Source organism: Gambusia affinis, linkage group LG21, assembly GCF_019740435.1.
Source record: "Gambusia affinis linkage group LG21, SWU_Gaff_1.0, whole genome shotgun sequence".
Taxonomy (NCBI): Eukaryota; Metazoa; Chordata; class Actinopteri; order Cyprinodontiformes; family Poeciliidae; genus Gambusia; species Gambusia affinis.
The window spans coordinates 3,618,035-3,641,232 of NC_057888.1; the positions used below are offsets into that span (position 1 = coordinate 3,618,035).

Sequence of the window (23,198 nt, forward strand, 5' to 3'; positions counted from 1 at the left end):
TATGCAGTTAGCGTTGTGCTGGAGCCGCTTCTCTGGCAGACCATCAAATCACCGCGGACCCCCCTCATCACGCTGGTCCTTAGGCCCGCTGCAATCAAAACAACGGCAGTGCCCTTCATTTGAAGGCACCGCCGTCTTTACCGACACGAGAATCTAACATATTTTCTTCCCTCATGATTGGGTAGAAACAGCTTCGATGCTTGAAATGAGAGAGTGTTGCTCTCCTTAACAGACACAAGCTATGAATTTATGAAAAAAAACCACTGTGTTGGAAAACAGTTTGCTCCTCACAAATTCTTGTTTATCTGACTCAGTGAGGTAGAGGTTTCCAACATAAAACTGGTCTCTGATTTATTTATTTGTTTTCTTTAGTTTGTGTGAAAAAAAAATCTGAACTAGTGAAATAGACCCTTTATAGAGAAGAAGATGAAGGCCATTGAAAAGAATAATTCTGACTTTTTTCAAAATGGCATATATGGACCATTGCAGATAGAAAAAAAATTGCCAAGAAAAACCTCAAATTTCAGAAACTTTCTAGAAAGAAATTGAAAATGTTCCACTTTTGGAACTCAGAAATTTTCTTGTTTTTTCTAGAAAATGTCTGAGATTAATCTAAAAATTTCTGAGTTTTTTTTTTGCAGAAATTTGCTGTTTTTTCCTTACCTATAAATGCACCGATACACTGTTATAGAATTCAGACCTTTTTTTTTTTTCTCAAAATCTGTTAAATTGTTTATGCACCATCAGACAAAGCTTGTATTAAAACTCAGAAATTCCAAATTTGGGAAAGGTTTCCTGAGTGAATAAAGTTCAGGTCTATAAATCCTTTAAAAGTGAAGAAACATTTATGTGATTATTTTTATATGCTAACTACATAACTGACATACACCTGAGAATGTTTTGTTGTTTATTTGGATTTTGACAAATGGACACAGAATTAAAATTCTTTAACCAATTGCCATTGTGATACTCTTCCTTAATGCAGCTAGTTTACAGTATTCCCAATGGTTAGGCAGTTCAGCTCCACAGAAGAAGCATATTATCTCTTCTAGAAGTCACCCTGACCTCCACTGCTTTAATTTTAAAAAAGTATGCTACAGACTGATGTAACAGCTGGCTAAAAATGCTTTGCTGTCTTATTACAGCATGCCTCTGCTTTGTGAGCCTCAATTATAACTTTCAGAGTGCCTGGCATCTGGTTTAGGAGGCTGATGGCTGCTGATTGTTGTAGAAAAGTTTTGTGAGTCAAACTCTTTATGGACTTTTGAAATTTGCAACACCTGGTCTGAGTAGAAGATGCCTCTGAACAAGCCGTCGCTCTGGACATCTATAAACAAAATCCTGGATACTTGGGAAAATGAAAACTCTAGCTTGCCAATAAACAAAAGTCAAAATCCTGGATACTTGGGAAAATGAAAACTCTAGCTTGCCAATAAACAAAAGTCAGACTAAAAAGTTTTGCACGGCCCCTTGGTATTTGCTTACGGATCTCAACCCCTAAAATCACAAATACTTAAGAACTCTTACTTATGCCTATAACTTCCTATTTTAATAGGTCAAACCCCAAATTTTACCTTAATATGGTCTACTGTACAAGCTAATATCTACAGGCTTCTTTATCACCAATCTTAGTGGTAAAACCAATCAGTACCAAGGAAAATAAATTCACTGCTTTGCAAATGCCAGCCAGTAGGATGTCTGTTAGCTTTGAGCCTACGTTTAGATTTTAGATTTGCTCTTCATATGCACTTACGTTACACAGAAAAACGTTCAGTCAGAAAGTTTGTTTGTGGGTCACCTTTTTAACTGAACCAAAGCACTTTGCATTCTGCAGCACATCTACACGTCAAGGTTGTCAAAGTCAAGCTAGCATAACTGACCTACTTCCCTCTCCATTTTTTTAATTAAAACCTTTTCCTGACCTTGTAATCTAGTTATGGTAGTGTTAACAATTAGTAGCAAAGCACTGTGTCTCTTTTTCTTTAACAATATCATTTGTGCATTTAAGATTTAGAGCATTATGTTGACAACTTGACAGCTAAAACCAATGCTAATCATTGTCAATGAACAGGATCTCATGATGTCACACTGCAACATTTTCATACATTCATGATGTCTGCATAAAGTTCAGAAAGGTATAATAGATAACTGGTAGTTGTCTGCCCCAAATAATTATTTGAAACCAAATCTTTTGCACAGATCTCATTAAAATTCATTTATTCCTTGTTTTTACCCTAATTTACTTTAACCTTCACTCCGTCTCTTCATTTTATCCTTCTTCATGCCTCCTTCCTCACCCCTCCTAGAGGATCCGTGTTTTCCTGCAGCGTTTCCACAGCGTGATTTCACCAGGTGTTGCAGACAGCTGGGGAACGATAAAAAATTGTTGATCTGCTTCTTGGAAAAAAAAATAAAAAAATCCATCGTATACCTCCCCCCGATAATTATCTGCACTGGCACAGCCGAAATACACACACAGTGCCTGTTTTGGAGAGCCTCACACTGTGGCCCTTCTGATTGAAAATAATTTGTAACCATGATGAAACCAAGCACAGAAAATCAATATTTTTTTCATGTAAATGTGTGCCTCGAAACAAGAAAAAGCCTGGAAATTGGCAGGTGAAAAGAATCAGAGTCGAGGTAGTTACATAAAGCAGGTCTCTTCCTTAATTTTACAGATAATGCCTCACATAGTCAGTTGGTCAAGTGTGAAATGGGACAAAGCAGAAATGAAACATAAAAACAGTCCCTCCCTGTTGGCTGTATTTAACAGAGACAGTTCTCTAATGTGTTTCTGCTGTTTAAGGTATTTGCTGTGCCGTATTGAAATGCTAAACTGGCGAATCAGCCCATTATGCAGGAGTAATTACACTGATATTTACACCATTTAGCGAGCATCCTTATCTTTCTAGGCCTTCAATGCAGCCGAGTGTGAAAGCAAAATACATTTGAAGCTTTCACATATACAATGGAACGCAGTAATGAGCAGCTGCAGCCGTGACAGCCACACTTATGATCACAGGTGGGGTGGGAAGTGTTTTTGAGTGAAGCAAAGGGGGAGTTTTCCATGACAAATTCTAATTAAAGAGCAAAAGCTTTGCTGTTTCGGCTGTTCCTGCCTGCAGTGTTAAGCAGCATTCAGTGCATCCAAGATGTTTGCCAAATTAGAAAGATGCATTTAAGAAACTTTTTTTTAAACCAAATACCACCTGCTGAAGCGTCTGGAAAAAAAGCAGTTCCCTTGACTACCCAATCATTGCAAAGCCATTTGCTTAACATCTGCTTAATCGCTACTGCAACATGCTTTAAAAGAAAAAAACACAGAAGCTGGCTTGAAGTTTACAATTTCTGGAACATCCCGGGTATTCTCCTAATATAAAACTTTGTTTTTAAAAGGAACATGGCCTTCCACAGCAATAAAATCTTCAAAGAATAAAAGTTATGCTTTTTAACCTCGAAAATGTGTGTATTGTGGCTGTAATCAAGACTAATGATAATCCTCAGAAATAATTATGGAAAACAGCAACAGCTGCACCTAGTGTGGTAAACCCAATCCTTCTTGTCCATGAAGCAAGAAGCAACTGAACTCAGCTGAGACGTAAACTAAGAAGCAAACAGAAAAAGAAAAAAAAAACATTTTAAGAAAATAATAAAAATGTTGTAAGGGGAGAAGAAAAATAAAGTAACGGCTGAAACTTTGTTCTGTTTCTGTTGTCCGACAAGCTAGGATTAGCCTGAAAAGGAAAGCACCATTGCTAGCTGCTAGCAGGAAGTTAGTCCCTTTCAGCAGTTACCTAAAAAAATGAGACAATTTTTCAAGGGAATATTTCATTATACGCAACAAAAAAGTAACAATTCTTGCTGTTTTAGCTATTGTTAGCACTGCAACACAGCTAGCTGCATCAAGAAGTGAGAAAATTGACCATTTCAAGCTTCTATCACCAATTACCTAAAAATTAAAATTCTGATTTCTGGACTTTATTACTTTCTTAAGAAAATTAGAAATTTAAAAGTGACACACTTATTCCTGATTTATCTAGCGTTAACAGTAAAGCAATCTGCAAAACTGTTCAATCATACATAAATTATTCTGAAATAATTCAAAAATATTTGACACAATCAGATATCTTCACTAATATTTAATCCAGTTCATATTTAGACTTCCACAGTTTCATCAAATAAAAGTAATAAAGAGGTAGTGTTTTTACTTTAAAGAAATAACTTTGCTGCAGCTGACCAGACTACGAAATGCTTTAGATTTTTTATTAAATTGTTGTTGCAAAGAAAGAATATCATATTTTGCTGTTGTAAACGTCTGAAGTTTTTCATTTTGCTTATTTTACAACTGTACACTTCCGTTTTCAACAAATTCAAATTACATTTCATGGAGTTACACCCAAAGATTCTCCCAAAACACAACTTTCCCCAGTGTCTATTGTTTGATGGGCACTTGCTGTCATTTTGACTCACTAATTCAGCACTAAAAAGACAGGCTTAATAAATTAAACTCTAATTAAAGTGACTATTAGCTACAACGGGACATATTCATCACAAAGCTAATCCAGCTCGGCGGAGATCGAAAGTGTGAACTTTACATCCGCTGTGGGGAGCACAGCAGAACACTCATCACACCCAGTGTCAGCTTTATTCCCCTACAGGGAATTTTATTCAAATACTGAGAGGGCAAACATGGAGCGCAGCAGAGTCGGAATAATGTAACACGACAGCAGGGCTGATTAGTCGCTCCTGTTTGTTGGAGGGGGATCTTGGGATGGAGGCCTGGAGGTCTTCAGCAGGTCAAACCCAGTGACTGAGGAAGAGCAGACTGGCTGCACAGCTGCACTTATCACAGGAGAGAGAGCTGTAACAGCAGCAGGGAGAGGGAGAAAAATAGGGCATGTCTATCTTTCAAGATGGTAGAGAATTAGTAGAGGATTTTAACTTGGTGTTTCTGTTTTGTGTTAAATTAAATTCCATTTAATTTTGTTGTTTTTTACCCCTCCTCTCAGCTCCTATTTTTGATTTTTTTTTTTTTGTTTTATATGAAAGCACTGGTGTATTAATGGCAAAAGGTTAAAACGACTGCAGTCTTTGCTTGGGTATATAATCTCAGATGGTCAGATTGTTCTTGCCACTAGAGGTTGGTGGATCGATCCAAAATATCAATATCGGTATCTGTATTGGATTTGACACTAGCATAATAAAATTGATTTAGTTACAGATTCCCTCTTGAAATTAAGTTTTAGTTTTGTATTCTCAAAAAAGATTTTTTGATTTTCTCTCTAATATATATATATATATATATATATTGCATTTTATTTATTTAGAAAAATGAGAACAAACCATCTTAATATGTTATTAAAGTCTTTTTGTGGATACATATAAATCTACATATTCTGCCTTAGGTTTGAACAAAATAATAATACAAAAAAACATGATGACATATCAAAGTTAAATAAAAAAGTATTGGTATCAGTATTGGTATCGGTATCAGTATTGGCATCAGTATTGGTACCGACAATATGGGCTCTGGTTTTAGTTATCGGACTGATACCAAAATATGCAGAATCACACATCTCTACTTGCCACTGCTTCAAATTTTTTGTCTAGTTTCTAGAACAAATATCTTAATACAATTGAAATAAGACAGAACTAGCTTACTAGTAACTTTTCAGTAAGATATAGAACCTTATTTTAAGTAATTCTCTTTTTCTATTTTGTTAACAAAGTACTGATTCCACTTGCAGATTTACTTATTAAAAGACATTCTCATGTTTTAAGCTTCACTTTAAAGTCATTACACTTAAAATAAGACCAATCTAAGACATTCACATTAGAAACTAGACAACAAATACTTGATAAGATTTTGTGTTTTTAAAGTGTTTAATCATTTTCTTCATGTTAGTCCCATTTCCTTAACTTTCCTGGGATTTGAGGTTCCATCCTGGTGATGGCATGACTTTGAAAATCCAGTGTTTTGCTTTGGGTGTGTGAACAGCTTTCCCCCTTCACGTATGAGGAGGTAGAAAGTCCCGTAGGCACGAGTAGGAATTACTCAGGCAGCAAAAGAGGAAAAAAAAACAAAAACTGTGGATAAAAACATTTTTCATGGAAGAGAAACACAGGAAACTGTATTAGAGGAGGGAATAGTACATGAGTGAGACACATTGGTGTGTCTCACTCTAGAATTACAGACAGTGAGCAATCCCCAGTGGTTGTAAAGGAAGTTAATCCATCACACCATATGTTGAGATGAAGTAGAAAGTGCTCAGCAGCTGTATCCAACATGACAGGGAGAATTAAACACTGGCAGGTTTCAGGCCTGAAAGGTTTGATATGCACATACTACTGCTTCTATATTATGATGATAAATGTAATTGATTTACTGCAACACAGAAATCTGCACTAAGATGTTGAAATGTCTGGCAACAGCGAGTGGCATTTAAAGTTCATGTAAATCTAAATGAATGTGTTTTTTTTTTTTTTTCATGCCTACCAGGTGATTCAAATCTTCAGTGCAAAAGATCAAGACCTACCAAGTGCTGGGCAACAGTTCTCCTTCAGAACGTCAAAGGAAGACGTCAAGAATAAGAATTTCACAGTTAGAGACTTTGGAAGTAAGTATGCGAATGTGAAGGAAAATAAATGATGCAAAACATTTTTTTAGCTGAACAGTAGGTATTAAAAACCTCCGTGTGAAAAGCATTTGTTTTTTAAAAAATCACTTAAGAATATTAAAACAATTTAATCTCATATTGCAGACCTATCTCTGACTAAAAAATTAGTGGAAAAAATCTTTCATTTGAGTATATTTTATATATACAGTGGAATAAAAAACAATGTTAAGATATAATTATTTTCAAATAAATTGCTTGTGGAAAACTTACTGGCAACTCTAAGAGTCTCTAGTAGATAAAAGTAACTAAATGCTTTTTATTCCTGCTGTTTTTGTACTTGGAAAGATTCAGTCAAATATTAATACAGAATTTTCTGATTGCCACTGATATAAATACGACATCATCTACATAGTAACTGATTATTTCGAACACAGACAAGAAAAAATTGTCACAAATGTAATTGTGGAGTTTGCAAAATGCCCTACAAATATTTTAGATTTGGCAAGTATTGAGTGTTTCAGCAACAAACACTCCACAAGTATATATGGTGGAGGATCTGTGATGCTGTGGGCCCATTTCTGTTCTAAAGACTCTTAACACTTAAACCAATTGGTTCTGAAAGAAAGCTAAAAACGGGACATCACCGAGTTTTGAAAAATGGGATATTGACCCAAGACAGAAGGTCAAATTCACACAGAAAGGGTTCACTTCAGATAGAATACCAACTGGTTTGGTAAGAAAAGATCCAACAGCAATCATCTTACTAAAAGGAACAGAAATAATAGATAAATAAAACCAGAATAAAACCAGAACCACAGAAGATTCCACTGAACCAGGCCTGAAGCAAAGACAATGGAAGGATCTGACAATGAACAGGAAAAAATCGAGGCCCTAAATGCTGAGAAAAATGGATACAAACAAAGACCAGGTGGGTCAGGAGATCACAATAAAACCACCGAAAGAGGGATTCCCAAAAACCCACATTATTAAGAATCAACGTCATACTGGAACTATGCAACCACAAGCTTTCTAACAGCTTTTCGTCCATTTCTACTTTCAGCTAATTAGTTTAAAAACTGCTCAAGATCAAGAGATGGTTGGAGCCAGCAAAAGTTTGTTAGAGTGTCACGTTTCTGTTCTGAAAATAACTTTAAAGCACACGGTGATATGATAAGGCCACGTGTGACACTCTTCAGCGTGCGCTCGCCAAGCCCTTTGAAGTGGAGCCAAAGAGACGTGCAGTGAAAAGTGGGACATGGCAGGATGAGGCCAGGGGAAACGAATGGATTCACCGTCCTTGACAAGCCCAGGTCTGAACCTCTGATCCACTTTTACCTTTTGGACACACTGTCTTTCACTTTCCTGACTGCCAGCAGCCTAGGAAACACTCTCTGCGGATGGAGGCCGGGATCTGATAGGCAGGGACAGGAAATACAAACACTGAAGGCGATGCACGCAGGGTGAGCCGGGGAGAGAGAGAGTGAGCAGAAACAAAAATCACGGCTGTGCACAACATGCAAGGTGTGTTAAAACGCGTGACCTCCTGTCAGAAAGAGTGCAGGCTTTGTTGGTGCAACAAACTTGTCTTGACAGGGGTCAGACAACGTGGCTGTGGAAGACAGGAAGAGGCAGGTTCGAACCGACATCTCCCCCCTCCCGTGTGTACATTGTCACCCTCTATTCAACTTGCCATACTTGCACCTCCGGCTGTCTTCTCAACTCGCACCTTTTTTATGTTTTCATCTCTATTTTTCCTGCTAGTACCTATCATAGATAATTTCAGAATCAATCCTTGCTTTGTGAGCAAAGAGATTAGAAATTGAGTCCATCTCAGAGCAGAGGAAGAATAAAAATGCTTCTCAGGGTGTAGATAGGCGATAACTTTAATAAGATGAGACTGATATGTAGGTGTTTTTCATTTCATTCGGAAAGACATCAAACACTATCAGAAATAAAATTTCACCTCCAATTCTTGGACTTCTAGACTTTCTCAGAAGCTTGTTTGATTTATTTCAGTTTGCGTTCCCCGAATACCTAACCTGCAAAGATGAAAAATAAGCCCTAATTCTAACCTAGTTCTAATTCAAAACAAGTTCTTTTGAATTGATATGAATCAGCATGCTGCGTCTCTTTCAGACAACACGGCAGGAATCGTGACAAAGCGGAGCGGCTTCAGGCGGCGTCTACAGGAGATCTACTTCCTGCCTGTTGTGATAGAAGATAATGGCTACCCGCCGAAGAGCAGCACGGGGACGCTAACCATTCGTGTGTGTGGCTGCGAAATGGACGGCTCGCTGCTTACATGCAGCGCCGAGGCCATCTTCCTTCCTGTGGGGTTGAGCACAGGAGCTCTCATCGCCATACTTCTGTGCATCGTCATCTTATTAGGTGAGATCTGGCAGAAAATGATGCTTTTTCCTATATTTTTTTCATAGTATGAGGTAAAATGTAAGTTCACTTATACTCAAAGTATAGTGAAAGTAAAGTTTATTTAGTCAAGTTTATTTGTACAGCAGATTTCAGCAACAAGGCAGACGTATAAGTTTTATGTCTGACAGCATGACTTTCCATAAAGTCACCTGTTGGAAAGTAAGTACTAAGTTTCACCAATTAAGAAAAACATTGGATGATAAAAGATTGTTTTTAGGGTATTTTATGGCTGAATTAATACACGGGTCCAAAATGACCCGCTAACACTACAGATGGCAGCAGAAAGCTAACACCAGAGGAAGGTTAAACAGGGATTTTATTTGAAGTTAAATTTAATTTCTAGATCAATTTGAAGAAGTAGAATACTTTAGGTTTCAGATAAAATTATGAAAAGTAATCAGTAAGTTTTAAGTAATGTGTCAGTTCAAAATAGGTTAACTCTCTAGTTCCAGAAAGTAACGTACATTTTTAAAAATGAGTTGAGATTTCTGGGTGAAAAAATAAAAACCACTTAACTTGCACAAAAGTAGCCTGATAATTTCAGAAAGTTTCCTGGAAGTTGCAGAAGTGATTTCCAAAAGTAACCTCAATGTTTAAGAAGGTAACCTTCAAGGTGAGTGAAGAATAAGGTGTATTTTATAATGTTAAAGTGATTTTTTGGAAGAAAATATTTTTCCCTGTAAGATTTTGACATGCCTTAAAATGAACCATTAGCAAGAAAATGTAGCTTAGAATAGAGTCAGCAGGCAACGAGGAAGATGGCATTTTCAACAAGCTGCGTAAAAACCAATTAAGTTTGAACATCTGTTTTGTTTCTTAATATTTTATCTTCATCTTGTTGTCGGGATCTTTTGTGTTTCTGACTTGTGGGGGCAGCGTCGACCTGCTTTGCAGTCAGAGGAGAATGGTGACGACCGGATTCCAGGATAGTGGTATTGATCACCACGTCCAACTGTTGTCAAAAAGAGAGATGTTGACATTTCATGAAATGTCAAACTACTGACATTTCTATTCCACGGCTATTCATTTGCTGTTGGTGATTTGTGCTGCTACCGAAGACAACGGCTTTCGTTTTACAGTTTATTTGTTTGCCATCAAATTAAACAGAAAATATAAAAGTGATCTTACTAATGACAGGACAGATCATCCTAAAAATATGGGATTATGTGGATTCTCTTCTTAGGTTTGTCCATTGCCATCTATTTATTACTGATTTTTTCTTTCCAAACAGTTTTCATACGTAGAGGCTGATTAATGCAGATACGTTAAAAGATATGCACTAAATTCTTAGATGTTTAGATGTTCTTCAGCATTTCACTGTAATGCATTTTGCCTTTTATCACCATCAGAGCAGGGATTTTACCATTAGCAGTCGGACTTAATTAAATCTCCCATATATGATCATTCAGTGGGACGTTAAAGATCGGAGGGAGGAACCGCTAAGCTCTATAAACTAAATTTAATCTTTCTGCTCTGTCGATGCCTCCCTTGATACAACTTTTTATCCTACTGCAAGGTCACGGTAAAAAAAAAGAAAAAGAAAATAACCTCAATTTTTCCTTTAATCTTCTACTATTTATTTTTCCAACTGCTCTGCATATTTCAAAAGAAGTAAATGCTTTGTTTACGATGAAAATTGTGCTCTAACATCTGAAGTTGCCGTATGTAACATTTACATATTTGATCAACTGTCACCATGTCGTAACAGTTTGTTATGAGACATACACAGTTCCCGGCCAAAAACAACCAATCAGAGCCAGGAGGAGGGTCTTAGTGCCGTCAATCGGCTTCGTAAACATGCTGCTAATTGTGCTAATGACAGAAACAACTTACCTTTACAGAAAAGCTGTTAATCCGCCACTATCCGTGACCATGTAAAACTAGCATTAGCATTCACAACAGGCTCTGCTGGCAGTGTGCGCATGGCACACTGTCAATCATGTTGTCAAACATGATTGACAACAATCATGGCTCTTATTGGTTGTTTCTAGTTAGCTGGGTGCGCTGAAGGCAGAGGAACTAGATTTTTTTTTATTTCATACATCTTATACATATGATAAGCTATACACTGCAGCTTTATTTTTAGTACTATTACCTTTCCTAATTGATGCCCAACATGGAATTTATACCCTTTCTCATAATTAATCCCCATTTTCACGCGCCTTCTGAATGCATTCAGGTGACATATCCACTCATGGCTGAGTGTTTAGTATGTTATCAAGCATAAAAAGGCTTGTAGTGGATTGTGGTGGGTTGCTGCAGAGCCGTCTCTGTGTGTCCTCTCCATCTGAAGGCTGTCTTCAAAGCTCCTGCTTGAGTCAGCCCCTCAAGGCTGAGGCTGATGCCAAACTGTCAGACTGTCCCCGACAAGGGAAGCGGCAGAGAGACTCTGAACTCACACTGTGAGCGTTTCCGTAGAGACACTGAGCAGGATTTGTTATACCAGGACAAATAATGATGCAAATGAAACAGATCGTTGCGAGAGCTTCACTTTGCTTCTTATTCCCTCCAAACTGATGAGCATGGACAACGTGACGGTTCGGCGTGCGACTTGGATGCCCTACATTAACACACTGTCCTGCGGAAGTCTGAAAATGCGCCACTAGGGGGAGCTGCCACACCACAGAAGGGTTGATTAATTCATTTGCAAGTGAAGAAAAGCAGAAAAGTTATATAAAGGAGGAGATTAAAGCAGGAGACCTATTTTTTCAACTTCAATGTATTTATTTGACTCTTTCATTTCACTGACTGATTTCGGAGTTATTCCTACCATTGCTCCACTGCTGAAGTGCAGCTATACATCACAGAGCCAGAAGAAAAACATATTTACTGCATTATTCAGAGCACAGACAGACCAAGGGACGCACAGGGGAGATAGACAGAGTAAGACAGATTGCACTGACAAGGGAGAAGAGAAAGCAGGAAATTTACTGCTTTGCATTGGGAAGAAAACAACACAACAGTGGTCCACCAGGCTCCCTAAAATAAGCTGTTTAGGGAACCACTGAGGGGTTTTTGTTGTTTCCATGAGTGAAAATTAGCCTCTAATTAATGTTCATGTGGGAATGGATTGGCTACTGATATCAAAGGACAGCAAGGTTTGAAAACGATACGGTACCTAAATCGTTAAAATTTTCTTCCAACTCAAAATCCTTTTTCTTTCTTTTTACCTTTATTTAACCAGGAGAGTCCCACTGAGTTAAAATTCCTCTTTTTCAATCCTAGCCAATAGGCAGCAAAGGTTTCACAATTAAAATGCCATACAAATAACTAAAAACAATCACAACTCAAAGATGTCATCTCTAGTGCGAGGGATCATAGATTTTTTCAGGCCCCTTCATTGCCCTTTCCTCACCCAGAATTGATATAATACTGCAAATCTGATCATATTTAATCATTATCTGTTTTTCTGTTTGAAGTAATTAGAAGTGTTAGTTTTGTCAAAAAGTCTTGTCTTCCTAACAGGGAAGTGTGGTATTTTTTTCCAAACTTATCATGTCATAAGTCTTAATCTGCTTTTTTGTTTTCACCTATTCATGGTTGAAACCAAATCCGACCAGCAGGCGTTCAACTGTATGTTGGAAAACAGCCAGACCCACAGATATAAATCAGAAGTACTTTGTACAAAGTGTGCACATCGCTGTTGTTTCAACTAACCATTAAAAGTAGTTAAAATAAAACAAACGCTGTCTGTGTAATTGAAATAATGAGCTTGCTTAAATGTTTGAGCAGGATTCAGAGTCATTTAAAGTGAGATTTCTGAGTCTGTACTGTAGGCGCAGGGAGCCTGGGAGTTAATTGCAAATGTCAGTATGTTAACTTGCTCACTAGAATAATACAATGTTCATCATCTTACTGCTTCATGTTAGCATGATATAAATGCTAATGAGATAAACTCTGATGGAAAAGCTTGCAGGAGCTTTCGGTTAAAGAATGACCTAAAAAAAGTTTAATGACACTAAATAAGATCCAAGATGTACAACTAGGAAAGTGAAGACACGTTCATCTCGGTATAAACTCTCAAAATCTTTAAATCATCTGGGAACTGGAAGCTTAAAAAAATACATTGCCAACAGCTGGCTATATTAATTGCTAAGTAAGGTGGGTGAAATGTACCTTAAATATATTTTTTAATTACAGACTGTTCATAAAATAGCCATAGTGGCTGTCAACCTATTGTACAGATACATAAAATCTGCTTTATAATAATGATCATGTTTAATGTTTGTCATTAGACTTTTTAATTTTTTATCAGACTATACACTGAGCTGGACAGGTGGCTTTGGTTTCTCTGCTTTCTGCACACCTGATTTCAATTTATAGCTAATTAACAAGCTTTTTGAAGTTCAACAAGACAACAAACCCAAACAGAACAAGAAAGAATTGCATCTTGGTTCCAGACCAACAAGAATAACATAAAAGCACAGTCAGGCCAATCTTCCAACAAACGTACATTCTGACTGAATGCTACTGTCAAATGTAGTCCAACTAAGCCAATAAGCAATTAATCTCATGGTAAATTAAAAGAAACTTGATCATTTCCATTTGCATAATTGTATTTGTCGTGTCTCTTAGTATGAAAAGCCAAAATTATTTATGATAAATGAATGTAATAATTATTGAGAATAGAGAATAAAAGTGAGAAAACATGTTTTAAAAATTAATCCTTCTTTACAAAAACTGCTGTAGTATCATCCTCTTCTAGTTCTGGTTCTGCATCCCCAGAACCTTAACCAAACATGAAGAAGCAGCATTCAGTTTTTATGCTCCACAAATCTGGAACAAACTTCCAGAAAACTGCAAACCAGCTGAAACACTGAGTTCCTTTAAATCGTTAAAGGAACTAAGTGTTCTTTTAACAATTTAAAGGAACACTTTAAATCATTAGTCTCTTAAATCAAGACTAAAAACATGCATGCTTAGAGATGCTTTTGGACTATAATAAATAATCCACCAATTTGAGTATTTTAATGATGGCACTTGACAAACTGCAATGTCTGTTGGTTTTCTAATTTGTCGACTGTATGATGTGTTTGATGTTTTCATGTTTGTATGATGTAAAGGACTTTGAATTGTCTTGTTGCTGAAATGTGTTGTACAGATAATCTTGATTGATTGATTGATTGATTGATTGATTGATTGATTGATTGATTGATTGATTGATTGATATATATCTTGTACCATTGTTGTGCAGTTTGGGAACCCCTGCTTCTTAACACCGGGCTTTTTTAATTTCCTTCCCCAGTTATTGTCGTACTCTACGTCGGATTAAGACGGCAGAAGAAAAAGGAAACCCTTATGTCCTCCAAAGAGGACATCCGAGATAATGTGATCCACTACGACGACGAAGGAGGAGGGGAAGAGGACACGCACGCCTTTGACATGGGGACCCTTCGAAACCCCAAGGTCGTCAAGGAGAACCTGTACCGCAGGGACATCAAGCCCGAGATGAAGCGAGGCCCCAGGCCGCCCGCCTCTCAGGACAGCTCAGACATCCGAGACTTCATCAACCAGCGGCTGAAAGAGCACGACACGGACAACTCGGCTCCGCCCTACGACTCTTTGGCCACGTACGCCTACGAGGGGAACGGCTCGGTGGCAGAGTCTCTCAGCTCCATCGAGTCGCTCGCAGTAGACTTCGAAGAGGACTATGACTACCTCAGCGACTGGGGTCCTCACTTTAAAACTCTGGCGGGGATCTTTGGAGAGCAGTCAGAAACTCATTCAGATTCGACAAACACAGAGAATACGCACTGATGTTCCTCACTGACTTAAAAAGGGAAGATGTAACATTGTTTTTTGTTGTTTTTTTTTTTGCTATTGCCTCATTTTTTTCACCATAGTTTTTCTCCAATGTTTGTTTTGTTTTACAACTCACTGGTTCTATTTTATAAGGTCATTTTACAATGTTCAGTCCCAAAATTGTAAAAAAAATAAATAAATAAAATACAAAAAAAATTATGTTAACATGATTAGATGGGCAGCCATTCAATTTCTTGTCGATTGAATGTTGTTTCACGTCTTGCATTTAGTTTCCTCTTGGGAAGACGCACGGAAATGTTGTCATTTCCTGGAACATCCTTTAAAGTGCCTCAATATAATTGTTGTTTCACTTGCTGTTTCATAGCACATATCCAGTACGTTTCTTAATTTGTCTCATCCCCATAAGTAAAAGCTGATTCTGTCAGCGTGCTGTACTGTGCTCAGACTGGCATGGAGACCAATGCCAGAACCTGTGAGGCAAATGAAATGGGCTGAGTTTGCCCAAAGAATCTTCTGAATGTTATTTATTGTTCTATTTATTTATTGGATGACTGAATCTGATCGGATGCTTGTGTATTTATCTATTTATCTCTTAATCATCAATCTGTATTTTTTATTTTTGGAAACACTTGAGGATTTTTGTAATTTATGACAAAGGCCCATGTGAAAATTGTATGTTTCTGTTAGTTGGATTCTGTAAATAGACTTGTACTAGAGTTGTAAAAAAGATAAGGTTAGGGTTGGCTAAATGCTACAGTTTGGTCATGTAATAAGTACTGTTTTCTTAAATAAATGCCACTTGGACAGAAAAGCTTACTTATGTTTACAATTCCATTTATCTCCATTAGAAACCTTCCAATCTCGATTTTTTTCATTCCTATTACTAATTTCGGTCACACTGATACCAAGCTTCAGTTTAATACCAGATTAAGATTATCTATATTAATGCTGTTTACTGTAAATCATCAAAAACTCAGAGTTCTTCCTGTTATCTGCCAATTAACAAAACTTTCTCAAATTGGGGGTAAATTTTGAGTCATTTTCTAGAAAGCTGCAATTCTTAGGTCAATTTGCTGCTCAACCGTTTAGGGAGTTATTACCAAGGTGAATATTATTGTTCTTTGGTAGAGTTATTTTCATACCAGAAAATTTAGCAACTCTAACACTAATAATGGCTAACTTTGAGCCCGCTTCCTTCTGTAATGACATCTACACTGAACAGTTTTATCAACCAAACCTGGTAGGTTTCAATTATGACACAATCTGTGATCTGGAAAAGACTCCAGCATAATTTTTGGTGCATCGCTATTCTCATCTAACTGGCTTCCTTGAGAAGAACGTATATTTTCTCCAAAGGAAGGTTTCTATAGCACAGTTTAACATGCTATGTCAACATAAGGTTGAGAAGGCAAAGAAACCCCCTATGATGCTCTGAAAGCCATCACCTGAAATCCACAGACCTCACTTCTGTCTAGTGATTTATCTGACTTAACACTGGAAAAAGTTAATTTTCCTGAAATTTTTGCTAAAACCTTTCTTGAAATAACCAGGATTACAAGATTCATTCAAGATGCTTGGGTGAAACAGAATGCACCTTTTGGGAGAGGACCACAAAAACTTAACTAAAGCCATCTGTCCGCTCCGTCCCTGCTTATATTACACACCAACTGCAAAATATAACACCTGGCTGTGATTTTACTATTAACAAGGAATCCAAAGGAAAACCAGTGTGTTAGAGAACAGATGGTTACCTGAATATACATATATACACACTGTGGAAGCCATCTTAGGACAATCAGAGAGATATCTGCAGTCTGCATTATCTCTGCTGTTAGGAGAACAGCCAATCAGTGCCAAGGTAAATAAATGGCACTGGTTGATTGGCTGGTTTGCAAATGCTATCCAGTTGTATGTCCAGTAGCACTGCACCATTTTCGCTTCTAAAGCTGCACTTTCTAATATTTAAATGAGCAATATGAAAAAGATAATCAGATATGTGGGTTTTCCTGGACAATTAGGAGTTTCTTTCCACACAAAAACAATAAATAGATAAAAATCAGCAAATCTGTGAATTCGGAAATGCTGAACAACCACTGAAGGTGGTGTTACTCCAGGCCCTTTGTTTTTTTGTTTTCTTTTTTAGAATAACAATGCACTCGTGAAATGAACAGTCCAAACATGATGATGTTTTTTTGTTACTAAAAATAAAATGTAATTTGATAAAGAGATTCCAAGTGGACTTCTTCACAAAATCCACCAACCAGAAAGCAGCAATGATTGTTCATTCTTGAAAAAAATAAACCAATGAATGCTTTACGGGGTAAATCTCAACACCGAGGGAAAGCGAAATAGGTACAAGACTTACAGTCACACATAGAGGGTCTAGTAAGGTATCAGCACAGACTATTTCTTCAGTAGTTGAGCAAAGTGGCAAAGGCCTTTCCTGCCATGGTCTGGTGACGATCTAATGGAAGGTCTGGATGATAGCCAGAGAAGTGACATGCAATCCAGCGCTTTTACTGCAGAACGGAAAGTGAATCCCCTTTCTGTCTCACTCTGTCACATCCAGAAGGTACACCCAAGCAAAGCTCTAGGATATGTCTACTGATGTGTTTAAATGGGCATTAAATGAACTATGATCCTCGTAGGTTGCAGCGATTACAAAGACAATAACCGTGTTTCCATGACAAATGTAGAAAAATTGGGGTGTTTAAATTAAATAAGAAACACAAATAAAATCAAACCTGAATAACTGTGTTGACGCGATGAGTCAACAAAGTTAAAAAACATTAAAAACATGTTGTGACATTTTCCTAACATTGTCTGTCATCTTCTTTGTAGTTTCCGCCAGTAATGACATCCGGTTGTTGATGATGTGACACGTGATGAGAAAAAAAGTGTTTCCATTGCACAAAACGTTTCAATATGATGAAACCCCACTTCATCCGAGCGTCAAAACCTTTTAACATAAACGTTTTCCCAAAATTGGTGTTTCCAATAGGCAAATTTACTTTCAAAATGTCAAATTGTGCAATGGAAATTCAGCTAGTGATACAAGTTTATTCTTACCCGCTCACATCGCTTCTTAGTGACGGTGGTCCGTATAACAAACAACCGCTGTCTCTTCAACAATTTTTTTCATATTTCCAAACGGTAAAAATAAAAACTAAGAAGTTTGGATTTCTTTTAATGTAGCTAATAGCTATTTTTCTTGCAGAGGAGTTGGCAATAGAGGCTCCACAAGACTAGCGGCAGCAGCAATTAGCAAACAACTGGTAACCTGCGCATCTGCTGAGCTGAAATTCAAACTGCAACTCTCCTAAAAACAGTTGTAAAAGACATCAGTGGGCAGCATGGAGAAGTATTGTTACAATGTGGTGAAGGAGGAGTGTCAGAAAGAGTAGGACGTTCTTAAAAATACAGACGCTAATTCCAAAGCGTAAGACATGGATATAGTCACATTTTAATTCAAGTTATTTTTGATATTTAATATTTTCAAAATCACTGAAGGTAACATGATTGCTAATAATAGTAAAGGTTAGTACCCTACCCCTATGAACACTGGGGGTCCACTGGAAGAAAAAAAAGAAGCCTTCCAGCTAAATTTAGAAATATATCAACAGAAACCATACTCTTTATTGAATGTTAGCTCTTTTGTGCCACTCTGCTCTTTATAAGGAACACAACGGCCTGAAAGATTGATATAAGCTATGCTTAGCCAAAAAGCAAACTCAACCACTAGTGAAGCTGCAGTTGGATTTGTATTGTGCTGAGAGACATGCTCTCCCCCTGCAGCTGTTTGCAAATTTAAGGTTAAACTCTCACTAACTTAAAAATAATGACAGGTGCATGACTTGATAAGAGCCACATTTTTATATCAAATCCCCTCCATTGGCTACACAGTTGAGTGACACAGCAACAGGTAGGGGAGAGAGAGCGCTACTCTAAAATTACTTAGGTTGGATAAAACCCTCTTCTGCCTGTGGCATCTTGCTGAAGGGAATTTTCAACAGCAAGAACAATATAAAACTGAGCTAAACAGAAGAAGTAATGAGGAGGGTGTGAGGAGTTCAGCCAACTCTACTCCACTCTCAATTCAGCGAGTTCATGAAATCTACATCTTAGCTTCCTCGTAAGTCACTTAACAAATCAAAATGACAAGTTGAGTATGAAAAGCAGGGAAACATGATTATTAACCGGACAGTCGGGCATCGAGAGCATTGTTTAGTTGGAAGCCAATTTGTTTACAGCATTCAATTACTGAGTCACGCAAGGCGCGCTGTCGTGATGCAGCAAAGACGAGCTGTCAAGCCGCCTTTTGAATAAACTCCTCTATTGTTGTCACCACGGAACAATCTGCTTTGGCTCAAACAAATGAATACACATTAGTTAGTCAGTTAGTTATGCTAAGACTTTCCAGTTCGCTTTGCCTCGGTTTCCAATAACACCTCAACTCCGACCCCACCGGAAGGTTAAGGATTGTAGAGCTAATTATGATTAAATTAAAACGAGCCACTTCGTCTGTCGTCATGTGAAGCAGGAAGAAAGCTGTCACCGCAGCAGCTGAGTGTTGGCTCAGTTAGCATGTTAGCTTGGCAGGGTGGTGCTGATCTAAGTGGGTGAAACTGAATTTCTTTGCGGCCAGACAGCTTCGTTAACCCCGCTAATTGTGCGGCGGCAGCAGAGGCTGACCTTGACACAGAGATGTCCGAGCAAACGCATCATTTATTACTGAACTCTGAAAAGATGTGTGGTCAAAGTCAGACGATAACGAAACCAAGAATTAAAGCAAACCACAGCAATGGGGATTGTTTAATTGGTTTGGTTCTGTGAAGCTTTGTTAAAGGCAAAATCGTGCAGGATAGCAAATCAAAAGCTTCACATATTGAGTTATTTCTGGAACTGTGTCAGGGAAATAATGACTGATAGCTTCGATATGAAGGCCACAGGTGGCTAATTGCATCATACAGTATGGGTATCAAATCCCATTTATTTCAAGTACAGGAAAAATTGCCCTCATTTTCCAAGGGATTTATAAATAAATATATATTTATATACGTATATATATATATATATATATATATATATATATATATATATATATATATATATATATATATATATATAAATAAAATGATTGGTGCTCCAGCAGTGACACTGCCATCCTGAGGCTTACTTGAATCTCATTTAAATGGCCATAACTGACACTAAACAGAATCCTCTCAAAGTCGCTTTAATTATGGTCCAAGAGAAGGTTAAATAAGCATTAAAAAATATCACTCATTGTAAAAGTTTTACACAAGAATAAAAGCAGCAAGATAAGTTTCGGAATCAAATACCTTTAAATCAAGTTTCAAAGAAATGATTCTCCTTCATGAAATTTCCTTTCAGCTATCCAGAACTTTTCATTCCAGAGGCAGTGCAAAGTAAGTTAAAGAAAATCTGTTCTTCACATCTAACCAGACACCAGTCTGTCAAATGTTCGCTTTCGTTTGAAGTGTGGAATCATTTTGCAAAGCTATGAAATAGTTTTTTTTTTTCTTTTTTGGCAGGGAGGTGCAGAGCCTGGACACATATGAACTGGGAAATCAAAAACGCTACACCCAAATACTGAAGAACCGAACTGAGTCAGAAGGAGGCAACACACAGAAACGTGCATTTAACAAATGCACCAAACATGGAGAAGCAGCATTCAGCTTCTATGCACCATAAATCTGGAATAAAGTCCCAGAAAACAGCAAAAACAGGGTACATTTAAATCTAACAGTTTAGAGTTGCTTTAGTCAATAAAACATTATTTAACATTTTGATGTGTAACGATGGCTCTTGACAATTGCTGACTGTGTGTTCTACAACTTTGTATTTTTGTGTTTTTATGATGTAAAGGACTTTGAACTGCCTTGTTGCGGAAATGTGCTATATGAATAAAATCATGCAGTATAAGTTGTCCGTTGTGATCAATGGAAGGAATAGTTTGAACTTTCTACTTCTCTTTTCTTTGTTCCTCCTTTTCAATGCCTCTGGGAATATGATTGTTATTATTATCCTGTACTTATTTGATACCAACTCCTATAAACATCAAAAACGTCTGACTTTACAAGGAGTACTGACCAAAATGTAGAGGGGGGAAGTAATTAGTTACTTGTAATATTAAAATATTTCAGAAACTGACATCTATAGGTTATAATGATCCAAATGAACAAAAATAAACGGATATCAGCTCTACCTAAGTGCGGATTGCTTTTGCTGAGGTGCAGAATGTTGTCGCTATCGCTGATATTGCTGCTGCAGGCAGGAGCACAAACATGTGCATTTAACATTGAATACCACCATGACTCAGCTATCACCTTGCTCCCCTCTTATAGTTACAATCACGCTTTGAAACGAATGGTTCATCCTAACAAATGTCCATTTTTCTAGAGTTGTCTCTGGAATACAAAGAAAGTGTATATTTTCTACTTAAAAAAGCTTTTAAATGGCAAAACAAGTCAGTTTAGTGATTAAAAAAGTATAATAGAAACCTGTTTTATTCAAGAAATACTGCACGACTAGTAGAACCCAATTAGACAGTAATAATAAAAAAATTAAGAAAAGCTTTATTGAGCTGTTTTTAAATTCACTCTCATGTTCTGAGGCAGGATACATAATTGTGACTAACAGGAATCCTTAAATAGCAGCCTGTCTCACACCCAGTGCTGTCTGCACCACTTCATTAAATCAAGAAAACCACCTTTCTCTTTCCACCACTGAATGACTCAAAGCCATATGCTTGGCGTTCTGTTCAGACTCAGCGATGCCTGAGCTCTCTTCCCCCTATTCACTCCATTCTCCTTTTTTTGTGTCTTGCAAACACAAACAGACACAGGCCATTTCCTTTGTGGGATTTGCCCCGAGGGACTCCATGTTTGCCATTCTCAAAACAAGTTAAGCTGCCTGGAGGGATGCAAATGGGAATGGTGTTACCAAACCAAATACGACACAGCTATTACCATGTAATGTAGTATAACTAAGTGAGTCATCAAATATTTTATGACTGCCACAGCTTTTTATTGGCTTTCTTTCTAATAGCGGTGAAAATAAAACAGTTATTTGTTTCGCATTTTAGTTCTTGAAACCACTTTATACATGTATAAATTACCATCATCACTGGGGTGATGTTTTTAGTAATTACATTTAAAGAAAATCTTGGCCTGACCTGTTCAACCAGTTGTCATGTCGGACTGCTAAATGTCAATGTTAGAGAAGTGTTGAGTTTAGTGGGGCATCCTTCCCTGAAGCTCTCCTTCCATGCACTGCTGATACACTGGCTGTGTGGATGTGCCAGACTCCTTCAGCAGATTTGACCAGAAATCTGTGAAATTTAACAAATTACTGATTAACACCATAAAGTACTCAAACAGATAGCACTGCCAAGGTTGCATAACCCTTCAAGTCTGTCATTTTATTAAAGCGGGGATTAGGAAAATTTTAATTTCTGCAAGAAATAAATTTTTTTTTAAGCAAGTTAAATTCTGTTTTGACATTTTCTTGACCTTTCCTGTAAAAAAGAAATAATAATAAAAATTCAATAATAGGATTTCCTTTGCATTTGCCATTCAAAGCAGAACAGATTCTCTTTCATTATTTCAATGCAGGTCTCCACTGGTGTGTTTATTTCTTTTATATTTTATCTTTTTATGGTTTTGTGATAATATTAATGTCCTCAAGGTTGAAAGGCCACCTTGCCAGCAACCTGATCTTTTGCAAATCCATCGGATTCAAGTTGGGATTGTGGTTGTGTCACTACCAAATGTAACCATAATGGAAGTGGCTAACCCTCAAACTATAAATATTTGCCATACGAAACAGCCATTTGCAAGATAAATGTTCACAAAATCAGTAAATAGTGATGTGGATGGGCATTCATAACAGTTAATGACCCCTAATGCCTCAAAAAAAAAGGTCAAAAGTCAAATGTAGTCACTAAATACTGTCCAGTTCGACAGTAAGATGCACCTCACATTCCATACTGGCTGACTATAAATCAACAGAAGTTCAAGCAACAGACAAGGCAGCATCCCTGAATTTGCTACTTCTAATCTCTCAAAAAGTATAAAATACACACTATGGGAAATAAATCTCCCGCTACCTCGCTGGCTTCTTTGGTGGTGAAACAATTTATCCACCTTGGTGCAGTAAGAAAAATCTCCTTCATAAATTAGCTGAAGACTCGACTGAGAGCACTTTTACAATTAATCTATTCATTCTGTTTCACTGAGCAAAAACCGAGAGAAACTATTATTTATGGGCCACTTATGTGTTTCCTGATGCACCTGTAGCCTTGTGTTGATGGTGGTAAATGAAACGATGGAGTGTTGGGGTTCTTATTTTCAAGGGTTTCTCCTCAGT

The 23,198-nt window shown here is 37.4% G+C and overlaps 1 protein-coding gene across 3 annotated transcripts in view; it reads left to right on the forward strand.

The window, feature by feature from the left end:
* LOC122824190 (cadherin-12-like) overlaps window positions 1-15,609 on the forward strand; it is a 147,498-nt gene extending 131,889 nt beyond the window's left edge. For 2 of the 3 annotated variants that reach the window (XM_044104486.1, XM_044104487.1), the window contains 3 exons: window positions 6,500-6,617; window positions 8,754-9,005; window positions 14,293-15,609. In XM_044104486.1, the coding sequence (XP_043960421.1) occupies window positions 6,500-6,617; window positions 8,754-9,005; window positions 14,293-14,804 (882 nt within the window). In that variant the 3' untranslated portion in view covers window positions 14,805-15,609. Of the gene's footprint in view, window positions 1-6,499; window positions 6,618-7,249; window positions 7,928-8,753; window positions 9,006-14,292 lie in introns of those variants that run through there. The other variant, XM_044104488.1, reaches the window with a different exon arrangement.
* Window positions 15,610-23,198: the final 7,589 nt, after the last annotated feature.